Genomic DNA, 15,154 nt, shown 5'->3' with positions numbered 1-15,154 from the left:
CACACCAAATACAACATTATGGATTGGTAATCTTATTATCTTGGCTTAATTTCAGTAAACTTTGATTTATAAGAGTATTTATTGAAACTTTATAATTTTTCACATAATAGGCAAGCTCACACAGAAACTTCCCTCTCTAGTCTTAACAACGGATGGATATGGATCACTAGCTTGTTTCTACTGCAAAAAACAAACCTGTATGTAGTCATTTTCTCGAGGGCAGTCAGACCGGTGTTGTGTGTTTAAAATGTCAACCTGAGGGCCTGCATTGGGGGTTTAGATTTGGTGAACCATATGCGCCAAATAGGAGATGGGGATTTGAGGAAGGCTTGGGTTTATATTGATCACGTCATGCATGTGCAAGGATGGACAACAATGGCTGCACATGTATATGATCCAAGGTACAGTTTGGTCTTGTAAAATTCTTAAAAATTTTATCTTGTTTTTAGTACTTTTCCAATTGTTGTATAATGGCATGCAGCCTGCAAGCTCATGACAATTGCAACTTGCAAAATGAAAGAGGAGGACACAGTGGCACAAGTGTTTTTGTGGGAGATGATTGACAATGTTGTGGTCCAAAAAGGCTTTTCCAAGCTAGATTTATTTAGCTTCACGGCTGATGAGGCTAGAGCCAACTGGAGAGCAGTTAGAATAGTCTATAATAATGGACCAGAGAATATATTGGAAGGTCGTGAGCATTTGTCTTTTTCATTGGAAACAAAGCTTGAACATCCATACAGTATAGTATGTAGTTATGAATTTTTAGGAAGAGCACAAGCGACTATGTCGTCAATGGCGTTATGCATTGAGTGACAAAGAGGCACTTTTAAAATACAGACACATTAGATGGTGGTGGATGAATGGTAAAGTCACTGATGCAAACTTACCATAGCCATGGATTGTTGGCTTAGGTGGTGGCATACTAGATATCCCCATTGGAGAAAACATCTTGTAGGGGTAAGTATTACTTTCTTGGTTTTCTAAAAAAATAGCTTGTATTTTGAATCCGAATTATCAACTTAACTATTTGGTTATAGAATGCAGTTGGAGCTTGCAATTAACTTAATCTCCTATTGTATGATGTCGATGATGCTAGTGTGCCGCACAGGCTGACCACCACCAATCTAGCAGAAATGAAACATGCAAGTTGGTTAGCAGGAGAGGGTTTCAAGGGAACCATATCTTTATATGATGTAGCTATTTCAGACCTCGCTAATGCCCTCTTGCAATCCACAAAGAAGCATGCATTCATGCCAGGTAAATATCACAGACCAGGCCCTATAACAAAGTTGATGGAGAAGGCCAGAGCATCAAAAGCTCCAAGTCCATCAAGCACTAACAAATTGGTGAGGAAAGCAGTGAGTGGCACACCAATGCACATGCAACCAAACTTTTTTGGTGATAACATTACTGTTTAGCTAGCGTCGAAAACCCACAGTTATAAATCTTGAGAAAGATAACTCATCACATCGTCCATAGTATGACACAGAAAAACAAGGTAAGAGATTAAGCTTCCCACCCACTATTCCTTTAGTTACAGGTGGTCAACACAATGCAGAGGAAGAGATAGCTGAAGTAGAGGTGCAAGAAATTATGGAGAGTAACATACACAATTCAATGTGGGCTATACATCAAACATATCTACACAGCAAGGTAACTTGCCAAGGATGGTTAGGTGGTGGCCAAGATGGCAACTGCAAAAAGAGCATCAAGAACTACGAGCAAGGTGTTACATATCGTTCTTTCTATGGTATGAGAGAATGGTCGAGGGCAGTTCATGTGGTTTTATAACAGCAGCATGGATCATACTTGGAGAGTATGTAACACCATATGTCAATCACCTATGCTAGAACCCCGATTGTTTGGCTAGTGGGATGAGGTACAAACCTGACTCTGGATGAGATCCGAGCATTGGAGGCTGGTGGGTTTGTGTTGTTGCAAAAGGGACAATGTCAAGAAGCAAATGATGTAGACCAACGGTCAACAAGGTATAGAAGTGGCATATCAGATATGGCAGCCAAGAAAATAGATTCGGTAATTTTAAGCACAACTACGGCCTTTGAGCATTTGGTCATAAGGTTGGGTAGATGGAAGTGTTTGTAATTGAGACTGAGGAATCACTAGTACGCAACAAAAAATACCAGGTGACTGTGGGAGAGAATCCATCATGCACATGTCCCGATTTTCAAATCAGGGTAGGTGCTGGATGACCATATTGTGCATGCAAGCACCTTTATTTTGTATATTTATGTATCTTTGAGTTATGCAAATCATAATATGTTTATACATCAACCCACTCTAAAGAAGGAGGACCTAATAAGGATGTTTAGCAGCAAGAGAACATTGTGAAAAGGACCTAGTATTGTTGATGACATTGTATTGTAGTTTTGAAAAGATCCTTCATGTTACAATAATAAAATGTCCTTTGTCTCAATTCTCTAGCAAGAACTATTTACTTTTTAATTTTTTAATGTTTTAACGGGACAAATAATATGATTATATATATGTCAATGGCTTGAATGTGTTTATTTCATTCATCTATTTCTTTAAATAAAGGGGATAGCCATGCACCTACTTTTCTAAATCTAGGGAAAAGCCATGCATGTACTTTTCTAAATTTAAGGAAAAGCCATGTATCTACTTTTCTAAATTTAGTGGGGATAGCCATACAAAGTACCTTTTTGGTTTTTGCTTTGTGTATTTATAAATTTGACCCTTGCCTCTTACTCTAATTCTCACTTCCAAATTCTGTTACCTCCCTCTCCCTCTTGTTGCCTCCCTCTCCCTCTCATTGTATTTCTCTCCCTCACTACCATTCTCTTCCTTACAACCCTCACCACCATCAACTAACCTTTGTTGACTCTAAGGGCTTCTTCCAATGGCCATAGCTATATTGTGAAGGAAACCCTAGAAAGGGTTTGTAAAGATTTATGCAACAAAACGGACGGAGATGTGACACAGAACATCTTAGAATCATGGCAGAAGCCCGCAATCTTTGGACAAAGATGTTAGCGAATGAGCCTATTGATTTTAGAGATTTGTATGTGTGGAACATGAAGATTGGAAGCGCTATCGGCACTTGGCGAAGTTACGGGTATATTACCAAAGAGAGAGAGGAGCCCCTACGAGAGGAGTTAAAGAATAGAGTAGCCTAAAAAAGTGTATAGTAGGTAGTTATAGTATGTTATCAATTTTAAACAATGTTAGATTGTAGTAGCCCTTATAAGTACATACTTGTAGTAGATGTAATAACCATTTTAGAATAAAGTGGTCTCAACTATAGATCACCTTGTCTTTTGTATTAATTACCTTGGTCAATTTTTGATTTATTGTTATTTTGATTAATTATGTCAAATTCTCTATTTGTTATATATTTTGAATAACAGTTATGATAGAAGAGTTGTATTTGGAAGGTGTATATGAATGAACTAGATTTTATCTATAATTGAAAGCAGTATTTTCAATCCTAAGGATGTAATGTCGTCATGTTCTTCTCTCTCTCTCTCTCTCTCTCTCTCTCCCCCTCCATCTTCCTCTCAAATAATTAGGCCATGATCTAAATCATAATTAAAAAATTATTGACCTTAATAAATTTACATTCTTCACTACTTCTTACACAAGGCATAGTAGATATCTTGCCTAGAATGAAATTATCTTGTATGTATAATTCTTTAAATTATTCACCTTGTATGTATACATGCAATGATATGTTGTCACATGTAAAGGCTTCAAATGATATAAAATCACATACAATGACATGCAACACTATGCAAAGGGCATGGAGTACCATGTAATGACATGCACATGTAATAATATCAAGATGCAATGCCATGCCATGCCATGCAATGCAATGTATTGTAATGGCACATATATGAATTGACATACAATTTGATAATAACAAAGGCATGCAACGACATACAACACTATACAAAGGGCATGGAGTACCATGCAATGACGTGCACATGTAATAACATAAAGATGTAATGCAATGTATTGTAATGGCACATACATGCATTGACATACAATTGGATAATAAAGGCATGCAACGACATGCAACACTATGCAAAGGGCATGGAGTACCACATGCAATGACATGCACATGTAATAACATCAAGATGCAATGCCATGACATGCAATGCAATGTATTGTAATGACACATACACGCATTGATATGCAATTGGATAATACAGAGCAGCCTATGTCATGAAAAAGCAAAAATACAAATGTAGAAAATAAACTCACATGCAATGCTATGAAAATGCATGTGAAGACGAGGGAGATAGAGATAAATGAGGTGGAAGAAGAGATTATTCATAGGGAGGGTGGGACAAGGAGGGAGGCAGGGAGGGAGAGAGAGGGGGGGGGAGAGAGAGATACCAAAGAGAGCGAAGGATAGAGAGAGTTAGGAAAGAGAAGTATAGAGAGTGACAGAGAGTGAGAAAAGAGAAGGATAGAGAGAGTGACAAGGGGAGGATAGAGAGAGTTAGCAAAGAGAGACAAGGATAGAGAGAGTGAGAGAGGCACGGTGGGAGAGTGAAAGGGAGGGAAGAGAGATGGGAAGGGAAAGGGCTAGGAGGAGAAGGAGAGAGAGGGTGGTGTGGGCTGGGCGCGGAGAGAGAGGGAGGGTGAGAGAGTGAAAGGGAGGGAGAGAGAGGGGGTGGAAGAAGAAGGAGAGAGAGGGAGGGTGGGAGAGTGAAAGGGAGAGAGGGAGAGGAGAGGGAGGGAGAGGGAATTGAAGGAGAGAGAGAGAGAGAGAGAGAGAGAGGGAGGAGAATACAGAGAGATACCAAAGAGAGCAAAGGGTAAAGAGAGTTAGGAAAGAGAAGGATAGAGAGAGTGAGATAGGGGGAGGACACAAATAGTGAGAAAAGCAAAGGATAGAGAGAGTGACAGGGGGAGGATATAGAGAGTTAGCAAAGAGAGACAAGGATATAGAGAGTGAGAGATGGAGAGTGAAAGGGAGGGAAGAGAGAGAGGGAAGAGGGTGGGAGAAGGAGAGAGGGTGGTGTGGACTGGGCTGCTGGACTGGACTGGACTAGGCTGGGTTGGGTTGGGCGGTGGTGGACGGAGATGGTGGTGGCAATAGTTAGAGAGAGATTTTCAAGTAGAGAGAGAGGGCACCCAAGAAAAGCTCCCTTAAAAATCACACTCATAGTGAGTAAGCTAATGCTCTACCTCACTAACTTCACTAGCGCTAAGCCGATATGGAAGCTTATAGACTGGTTTAGCATCCTTCAGCACTTCAATGACAAGTGCACTCAAGGGACAAACTAGACGACAAGTCGCTTGGAAACACATCATGAAATTCATGCAAAAGACTTTGCAAAGAATTAGAAACTTGTTGAGTGAGCTTAGGAAAAATGTGAGTTTGTTTATTATTATACACAACATTAACATGTTGTTCACATATGATAGAATTAAGAGAGTTAATACTCAAATTGGAATTAAAATCACCACCACTAGCATCATCATGAGACAAAATTAAAGGAGACATGTAACACAAAAAGAGATTTTCTATTTCATGAGCATGCATAAGACGATCCACTTTAGCAGAACAAATGAGTGGAGATGGAGACACATCGCGCTCACCTTGCAAATAAACTTGTTTACCATTGACCTCAAAATCAAAAGTATTATCTAGATAACTACGAGAAAGAGATGGTCCTAACTGAAACAACCATTCACGACCCAAAATAACATCAGCTCTAGTAATATGCATAACCTGAAAATCTAAGTGCATTTCATGTCCCTGAATAATGAGTGATACTTACTTAACCACCCTACCCCATGCATGCTTATCATGCCCATTAGCAAGAGATACCATATATTTATGATCACTAGGACTTTGTGGTAATTTTAAATTTTTAACCAAGTGATAATTCAGAAAGTTATGTGTAGCCCCATCGTCAATCATAAACTCTTCGTCTGATGATATGTCCATGCATCCAAACCAAATCATAAGACCCGAAAGAGGGTACTCGCATCGTAGAGGTTACACAACGCTTATGTGTGGTATCGGTATGGCATACTTCAACTTCAAAAAACTTTTGAGAAGCTTCAAGTGGCAAGAATTGCACACCGTGTGCACTACCTTACTGCCGCCCTTATCGACATCTTTGCCACGGTTCTTTAGACAATTCTGTTTATCGTGATCAACAGCCATGCAAAAAAACATAATTTTTTCTTTTTAGCTCACTCATAATCGTGCAGAGAAAAGGGATCTCTTTGGCCCCTTAGCCTTCTTAACCATGTCACTACCTTGTTTGGCCCCCTTCCTTTTATTCCCCTTAGAACTATGGAAGTCGAATGCTCCAACCCAAGGTGTCTTGGCCATGCGTTTTTTCTCAATATTATCATCGAAGATTTGTGCACTTTTTATGGCCTCTTCTAAAGTTTTAGGATATTGAGTTTTAACCTTAGTCTTATATTCACTATCTAGACCACGTAGAAAGACCACGTAGAAAACTTCGTACTTTCTGAAAACTCTCAAGCTTGAGAATTATCTCTCGATACTTAGAAGGTTCTGCTTCATATATTATCCCTCATCCTCATGTACCCATCAATTTTATCCAACAGTAACAAGACACGAGTGTCCTACTTGCGCAAGCAGTTATAGTCTGAGCATATGAATGAGGGAGATTTAATGGACGAGTTTCTCATAAGGATCAAAGATCTCAGGGAGCAGCTTACATTTATTGAATTCATTAGTGTCTACTGTTCTCACAGCTTATCTTGCATATCATTAGAATATGATGCCAAAGCATAATGCAATCATCAAAATGTTAAAGAAAAATCTCTTGCATAAAATATTAATGTTCAAACCACTGAGATCCATCATTGGATGTATTACAAGAAGAAACAAAATAGACAAGCACATCCAACATCAAGAAACAAAATAGACAAGTATCCGATCAGTGTACTCAAAACCTTACTATCCATTCACATTATTTATGTCTTCTCTTTCTTGTCCAAAGAACTGGAAATCCCCAAGGTGATTTTCTAGACTCAACATGCCTCATTTAGAGGTAGACCTAAAGCGTCTAGTAGCTCCTCTGACTAACTCAATCTATAAGGCTAACTTTTAACAAGTTTTACATGCTCAACCTTATAGTTTACACGCCTCTCTGGACATAAACCAAGTAGTTCCTATTTGAAACACGTCAAAATATTTAAACATAATCTTACATAAAGATTATGGTTTCATCCTTCAAGTGAATCCATGCTCCGAAACAACAACACCCTTCATAAGCAAAAAGAACTTTATGAATAAGCCTTATGCTTATGCATATAAGCATAAACATGATTCAAATCCATGGCACGATTCAAAACCTTGCTTAATCGTAAGCACCCATGTTGGAAGTTGTACAAGGAATAATTAACTTTGAGTTCTTACGAGAGATCCCAAAAAAATCTCTCTAGATCTCAACCTTAGCAAGCTCTAAAGAGGACCCAAACACATGCATTGGTGGCACTTGTATTTTCTCATGTAAAACTACCAAGCAAAGACTTGGGATGCACTTGCTATGCTTTACCAAGTGTCTAAAAAGACACAAGTGGCCTAGTTACACAAGCAATTACAATCTGAGTACATGAATGAGATTTAATGGATGACTCTCACAAGGAACAAAGATCTGGAGGAGCAACTTGCATGTATTGGTGAGGCATATCCAGAGAATTCATTGGTGTTTGTTTACTGTTCTCATAGCTTGTTCTCATAGCAAGCTCTAAAGAGGACCCAAACACATGCATTGGTGGCACTTGTATTTTCTCATGTAAAACTACCAAGCAAAGACTTGGGATGCACTTGCTATGCTTTACCAAGTGTCTAAAAAGACACAAGTGGCCTAGTTACACAAGCAATTACAATCTGAGTACATGAATGAGATTTAATGGATGACTCTCACAAGGAACAAAGATCTGGAGGAGCAACTTGCATGTATTGGTGAGGCATATCCAGAGAATTCATTGGTGTTTGTTTACTGTTCTCATAGCTTGTTCTCATAGCTTATGATCATTAGTATATTGAAAACAAAGCTCTTGCATATCATTAGAAGACGACGCCAAAACATATTGCAATCATCAAAATTTAAAGACGCATTTTTTGCATAAATTATTATTTTTTCTAACCACTAAGATCCATCATTGAATGTATTACAAGAAACAAAATCGACCATCCATCATTAAAAGACAAAATAAAGTACTCGATCAATGTATTCAAAACCTATTTATGTCTTCTCTTTCTTGTCCAAAGAACTGACAATCCCCAAGGTGATCTACTAGACCCAACATGCCTCATTTAGAAGCAAACTTGAAGCGTCTAGTAGCTCCTTAGACTAACTTAACCTATAAGACTTCCTTTTAACAAGTTGTACATATGGTCAACCTCTTAGTTTACACCCCTCTCCGGAGGGAACCAAGTAGTTTCTATTTGAAAACATGTCAAAATATTTAAACGTAATCTCACATAAGATTATGGTTTCAACCTTCAGGTGAATCCACGGTGAATCCACACTCCGAAGATCAACGCCCTTCATAATCAAAAAGAACATTATGAATAAACCTTATGCTTATGCTTGTAAGTGCAAGCATGACTCAAATCCATGGCATGAGAATTTGAATCAACTTGTTTAACTTCCAAAGGTAAACGCCATTATCTTCCCAAGGTAATCACAAACACGCCTCTGAATGGGCAACCAGGTAATCGAACCGATGCTAAAAGTATTGACAAAAAGTTCTCAGACGTCACCTTGCAAAGCACAATCCACATTAATCCTCCCCAAGCATTGCTCACTTGTAAGACTATACCTTTGTGTTTTAAAGTTAGGGGGACACCAAAACAAAGACCTTTCAAGATGTAGTGCAAAAACAATAAACCTGGCCTATTGCATTAAATGAAACTGTAAACCTTTTCCTAAGGGTGCCAAGATCAAAAATCCTCTCTAAAGTTTGGTCAGTGCGATTAACATGACAAAAAAAACAAAAACCTTTTTGGTTTTTTTTGAAACATATTTCAGCCTGAAAGCCCAATTAACTTGGGCATGAGAAAAGTATTAGAGGTGGGTCACACGAAGGGGGGAAAGAAGGGGAAAAGAAAAAAAATTGGGGCAAGGAAGACTCGCATATTCAAGAGAATTAAGTGTAGCAGATTCTGCCGACAACAATCTTGCAACAATTAACCAAGAAAATAGCAAAAACATAACCAGCAAAACGAAGTTGCAAAACTTCAAAACCCTGCTTAATCGCAGGCACTCAAGTTGGAAGCTGTACAAGGAGTAATTAACTTTGAGCTCATACAAGAGATCCCAAAAAAAAAAACTCAAGATCTTGACCTTAGCAAGAAAAAATTAACCTTAGCAAGCTCTTAAGAGGGCCCAAAACTCTCTTTGTGGAGGCCAAATTAAGCGAACCCTGATACAGTTAAGCAAGCCTGCGAGGTTTGCTTTGGAGATTAGTGAAGCTGTTTGCTAATTAGAGTCAAAACGGGATTATGGGTTGATTTAAGGGCGAGGTTGCCCTAGGGTTAGAGAGACGCGTCCAAGCTCTTCCTCTGCACATGGAGGAAAATTGAGATCAAAAGGGACTATGGGGCGAGGGGTTGGCTTTGTAACAATCGGGTGCAAGAGGGGGATCGGGGTGGGGTTAATTACAGAGGAGGAAGAGGAATCACAGTCAGAGCCTTCTTGCTGAAGGGGGATAGCATTGCTTATCCATGTGACCAGGTTCTCTGTCTTCTCTTCATAGGAATTGTGCGTGCAGGTGGTTTCTTCGCCTCTCAATCGCTTGTTGGGGGGCAAAATGAAGGAGTTTATGGTGTTCTTTAAGCTGAGGTTCCCATGCAAGCTCAGTAGGGACGACGATGTTGTAGACGACAGGTTGTTTGCTCCCAATTGAAGATCTAGAGCTCTGTTGCCCAAGCCCTTCACGTCACTCAAATCTCTGTATGGCAGCAAAGGCAAGCCAGCAACCTTCGCAAGGCTGCCCACAACAGGAGATCCACCATAGCCATGACTAAAGCTCTGCTGCTTATGATGATATGACACATGTTGGGGCTTCTCATCCACCAAAGAGGAGCCATAGCCATGGCTGAAGCTTTGCAGTTGCTGTTGTTGTGGATGACTTTCTTCTTGTTCATCGTCATTAGAGCTGAAATTGGTCTTGGCTTTGGCCCCTCTGAGGGACCTGGCTGCCTTGTCATAAGCCATGGCAGCTTCTTCAGCAGTGTCGAAGGTGCCCAACCATACCCTAGTCTTCTTCCAAGGGTCTCGGATCTCTGCAGCGAAGCGCCCCCATGGTCTCTTCCTTACACCCCGGTAATGTGCCTCCTTGATGGGCAAGGGGTTCTTGGCCATGGAAGCTTCATCTTGAAGGGGCGAGATGTGGACTCTCGGAGCCTCCACAGCCATGGAAGTGAGGGGCACAACAGAAGCGCGCACACACACAGAGAGAGAGAGAGAGAGAGAGAGAGAGAGAGAGAGAGCTCTCTGCACAGAAAGAAGTGAACCGTTGCCTAGTTGTGCACGAAAGGGAGAGCGTGGCGGTAAGATCAAGAAGGTGGTGGAAGGTTAAGAAATTGAGACATCACAGGTTGGTGTAGGTACTTCTAGGAACAAATGTGGAGTTTGACACCATTTTTTATTAACGTATGAGATCAGAGATGACCATGTTTGGCATGGGGCATTGCGGTCACATTGCTCTCATCAAGCTCTAAGAGCTCGGTCACACTATGGACACTACCACCGTGCTTCTAAAATTAACCCACCATGGCTTAGAGACTAGTCACCCCACGGGCACCCACCATGGGCCCCTAGTGTTGTTATTGTATAACATTTATACACTTGTAATGGAACATATAGGGGTCCATCCAAGTAACTTCGACTAAAGACATCAATGCTTGCGCCGTGAAAACTAGAGTGCCTCGTGAAGTTCAATGACCAAGCTTCAAAGGCCAACTTGTGAGTCTAGACTCTTTTGGAAGAGCTAGAAACCTCAATGACTAAGTAACATAAAGTTGGTGGCCAAGAAATATTAATCCCATGGAAAAGGATTGCCACCAATCTCCCAAAGTCCAGAGTACTCTTCCCACAGTGAAGCGAACTTAGACTTGGCACAAATAGCTTGACTCTTAGTGCATTCCCATATAGTGCGTGCAAATAATGTTGACGAATTCGCCAAAACTTAGCCACTTTTGCATGAAGAGACACTTACATCTTAGACTAGCATTAATGATACTTGACATAAAGAAGTTTTTGAGTTTACGTTTATATGGCCTTTACAATCCAACATGCCCATTCGTCTTAGGTAGTGGCCTACATAATTAATAACCCACCATAATGTTTATTGGAACAACTAAGGCTACCCTAATAACCATTGTGATGGCTTAGCTAATTGGAAAACTCTACTTAGTGGAGAAACTTGTTTGATGTTGCTTTAATGTTTCTTCAATAATGCTAAATGACTAAATTAGAAAGTCTCAACACTTCTAAACGACCCATAATGCCCATTTTCTTTACTTTATTCATCCCGCACATACCAAAATGAGAGGTAGCTTGAGAGGTTAAAATGTCCCACATTTGGCCATGCATACATTGATTTCCAAAAGAAGAAGACAAAAAAATTGGATTCAATTAAGTGTTGTCATGAGGGTAGATAAGCAAGGTTGGCCTTACCTTAGAGAGGCAATTAGGCACCATAAGAAAATAGGCTCCACGTGAGGTTTTTTATTCCCCTTTCTATTGTCCATCCACCTTCGAACATTGTTATGCCACATTCATAGCTTGGGCTCTTGGAATGGTCATTGTAATAGAACTTTAATACCTAAGACACAACACATGCCCAATTGAACACTTAATGTCTCTATGAAGACCCCAACCAACTATGCTAATGCATTACAAAAATCACCCAAGATATGCAATATATTTTTGTATCCCCACTCTTCAAATAAACTATTAATAACATTAGCAATGAAGTATGGGGAATAAGGAAGTTGTGTGCACGTAAAAAACACATAAATGCCTAAGTCCCACTTCCCCCTACCCAATTTTTGTCCCATAATTGTTGCAAAGACCGAGTCTCTTGTAAAAAGGCAATGCCAAAGAGTATTAACCATGTGGCACGTTATGTATGCTTCCATGTGTGTGATTCTAGAAGTTATGCATACTTCCATGTGTGTGAATCTAGAAGTTATCTTAGCTAATGCATTTTAAACATTTGAACATGTAATGAAATATCTTTACATGGCTTAATTTAATGCTTTATATTATTCATCATAAATTGCAATTAAAATTTTTGGATTTGAATAATTGTATGTCATGAAACAATTCAACTCATAGTGACATGGTGATTGGTTCACTTAGATCTAGCTTGTCTCACATAAACAATCGCTTGATTTGAGGTGCGCTAATGGAGTATACTTTTTTTTATCAACTTGTGTGAGGGGGAGAAATCTTGATTGCAGTTCATAGCTTAGTGTGCATTCTATCAAGTTGGCAACAATGCTCAAGTGTGCATTCTATCAAGTTGGCAACAATGCCCTCAGCTCATCCTAGAGCCATTTTAAATATCAAAACCACTTATTAAAGTGGACTCAAAAAGAACTTTGGCCAACGTAAGGTTTATATAATGCAAATTTTTATGAATTATATACCTTTTTTCGAGTTTCTAATTGAGTGAAATATCAAGAGAAAAGGTGCATGTTTACCTCAAAAAAACTCCCCGGAACAATGGCTAGCAAACCAATGCGTAAAAAATACTCTTAGGGATTTTGATGCTTGCTATAAACTTCAACCATTTCAAATTTGATTATGAGTTTTTCATAGCACCCTTAGTTCTTTTTCATTCATGAAAATTGGTCATATTCATGGGTTGTAGTAATTTAAGTTCCATAGTTCGAAAAAAAGGAGTTAATTTTTAGCACTTTTACCAAGGCATGCAAAAGAATTTCCTTCTTGGCACATGCAAGATTATGTGATCAATATATTGAACATTGATCTTGTCATTGGTCGTGGAGAGGTGTTGGACGGTGGTGGCCATCGCATCAATGCCTTGTGTTCGGTGTGGGCATCAAAAGACCGGCCGTGTGAACGCAATGAAGGCATCCGTGGCCTGTGTGAGAACAGCCAAATGCTCAAATTGCCCATGTGAATGGTGGACCCTCTTGGAGTCCATCGAGATAACGCGGAAACAGCCCTTATCTGGTCAAGTTGACTAATTGAGGCGCCTACCTTTTGCACGCCACCCGCCGCGTGAGTCCCTCTCCGTGATTCAATCATTTTCAGGGCAGAGTGTCTCAATTTCACACCGCCTGCGCCGCGCCACCTACTCGACAGATGCCGTCGGCCGTAATGGAGGCTGCCCCACCCAATACATTGGATTCTGCGTCTTGCCGCCAGCAATGGGCTCGTGACGCGTGGGCTCCACTCCTGCCCCCCTCACGGCCGCGCCCACCGCCAACCTTGCGCGCCGGCGACGTACACGCAGGCCGCAACCTCCAAGGCGGCAGCCTGTCAACCTGCCACGAGGTAAGTGCTTATTGGACCACGTCGATTCACTTTTGGCGCCACGGATGCCGAGATGACGGTGGTGATGCGACTGCAGGTCCTTTCTTGTCAGGCGGCGCGGCTCCACCTCGATGATAGTGTGTGCCATGTGGCCGGCCCGCCCCACCTGGATCATGACGACGGCATACGCCGCCAATACGGTTTGGAATTTTGCCTGCACATGAGCGTGACAGCGTTGAGCAGTGAGCACTCGTGCAAGGGAGACGTGGCAACGTCTCGTCCAGACTCCAGACTCCAGTCACCAGTGCAGCCGGGCAGGACGCCCGGGACGCCGGGGGGCTCCCGGGCTCGGCTAGCAGTGCGCACACGAGTCGGTCTACGGCGCTACCTGCCGCCTAGGTACTAAACCGTGATTCGGGGGTGCACCGGTGACCGCCGACCGGTCTACCAGCTTAGCCCGGGTAAACAAGCCCAGGTGGCGCATTTACAAACGGTCAAGCGGTCGCCGGTCGGCCAATAATTTTAAAGTGAAAACATGAAAATAACATTTCAAAATCACTTTTTATTTATCTTCGGGAATCGGAAATATATTAAAGTACGATTATTGCGTCATTTATGAAACCCCCTGATTACCCGGCATGCTGCGGATTAAGGTCCATGACATCATTTAGAACTAATTAGGACCTGCCGATGCCCGGGCCCCGCAGGCTGCAGCCAGGCAACCGGCCCCTACGCCTGGCCCACCTGTTTTAATATTCTGAAGTGTCCACTGTACAGGATATCCGTTTGAGATCGACCGGTCACCGCATCAACATCCTGTTTCTTAGGCGGCAAAACGGCTGTAAAGCCGCTTTAAATTTGCTGCCGCCCACCGAATACGTGGTATCAGAATCCAGCTCACCAATTTAAAACCTTAGCACTTGTGGAATGCCACGCTGGCTCGCTAGTGCTGAAACCTAGTGATTGTGAGGTGGGATTTCTATCCGAAGGGACTTGGTGCCTTGAAAGTTGAGGGTATGCTAGCCCGCCCCGAATAGTTTGCATCTATATGGGGAGGAGGTGCAAGGAGAGGCAAAGCCCGGACCCATGGGTAGGCGCCCTAGGAACGCACTCATGCACCGGGTAGGCACGTTAGGCCTTCCCGGGTGCCGGCGAGGTTCCGTGGGTGCCGAGTGCCCCGAGGATTGCCCTCGCCTTGACGGTGATCGGGCCGAATGTGGAGTCGGGACCGAAAACGATGGAAAAACGGCCGACCGGCGGACCGGCGAGCCGTGCCGTGCCGACGGGCCGGCGGATCATGGATGGAAGGCACCCCGAGGGAGCCGAGCCGGGCACGAACGCGGTGAGACCCACAAGGAAAACGCGCGAGATGCGCTCGACGCGGGCCGATGGAGCCGTTTCATGAAGCATGGACTGTGGAAGGCCGCGTGCTGCAAAGGCGTTGCGGGACTGTTTCCGCCAGTCTCATGACACTTGGTATCAGAGCAAAGTTCGTTTTGGAAGCCTATGGGAGGCGTGTGATGCCAGGTTGGAAAGAACGGCAAAAACGGTAAGTTGGGTTGAGTGTCCAAGTGACGGCCACAAGCCGAAAACGGCACAAAAGCTGCTGACTGAGATTTGAGCCTCAAGACGAAGGAATTTGCCCGTGATGACCATTA

General features: G+C 42.0%; 1 protein-coding gene across 1 annotated transcript; it reads right to left on the bottom strand.

The window, feature by feature from the left end:
• Window positions 1-9,177: 9,177 nt before the first annotated feature.
• LOC147611576 (uncharacterized) lies at window positions 9,178-10,601 on the bottom strand. Its single transcript, XM_086784661.1, has one exon. The coding sequence runs from the start codon at window positions 10,401-10,403 to the stop codon at window positions 9,498-9,500; it is 906 nt and encodes a 301-aa protein (XP_086640787.1). The 5' UTR covers window positions 10,404-10,601; the 3' UTR covers window positions 9,178-9,497.
• Between the last annotated feature and the right edge of the window lie 4,553 nt (window positions 10,602-15,154).

The sequence above is a fragment of the Cibotium barometz genome, chromosome 47, assembly GCF_041138505.1.
Source record: "Cibotium barometz isolate CiBa-2024 chromosome 47, ASM4113850v1, whole genome shotgun sequence".
Taxonomy (NCBI): Eukaryota; Viridiplantae; Streptophyta; class Polypodiopsida; order Cyatheales; family Cibotiaceae; genus Cibotium; species Cibotium barometz.
The sequence above is the reverse complement of the archived record's forward strand: the minus strand, read 5'-3'. Positions and strand labels throughout refer to the sequence as shown.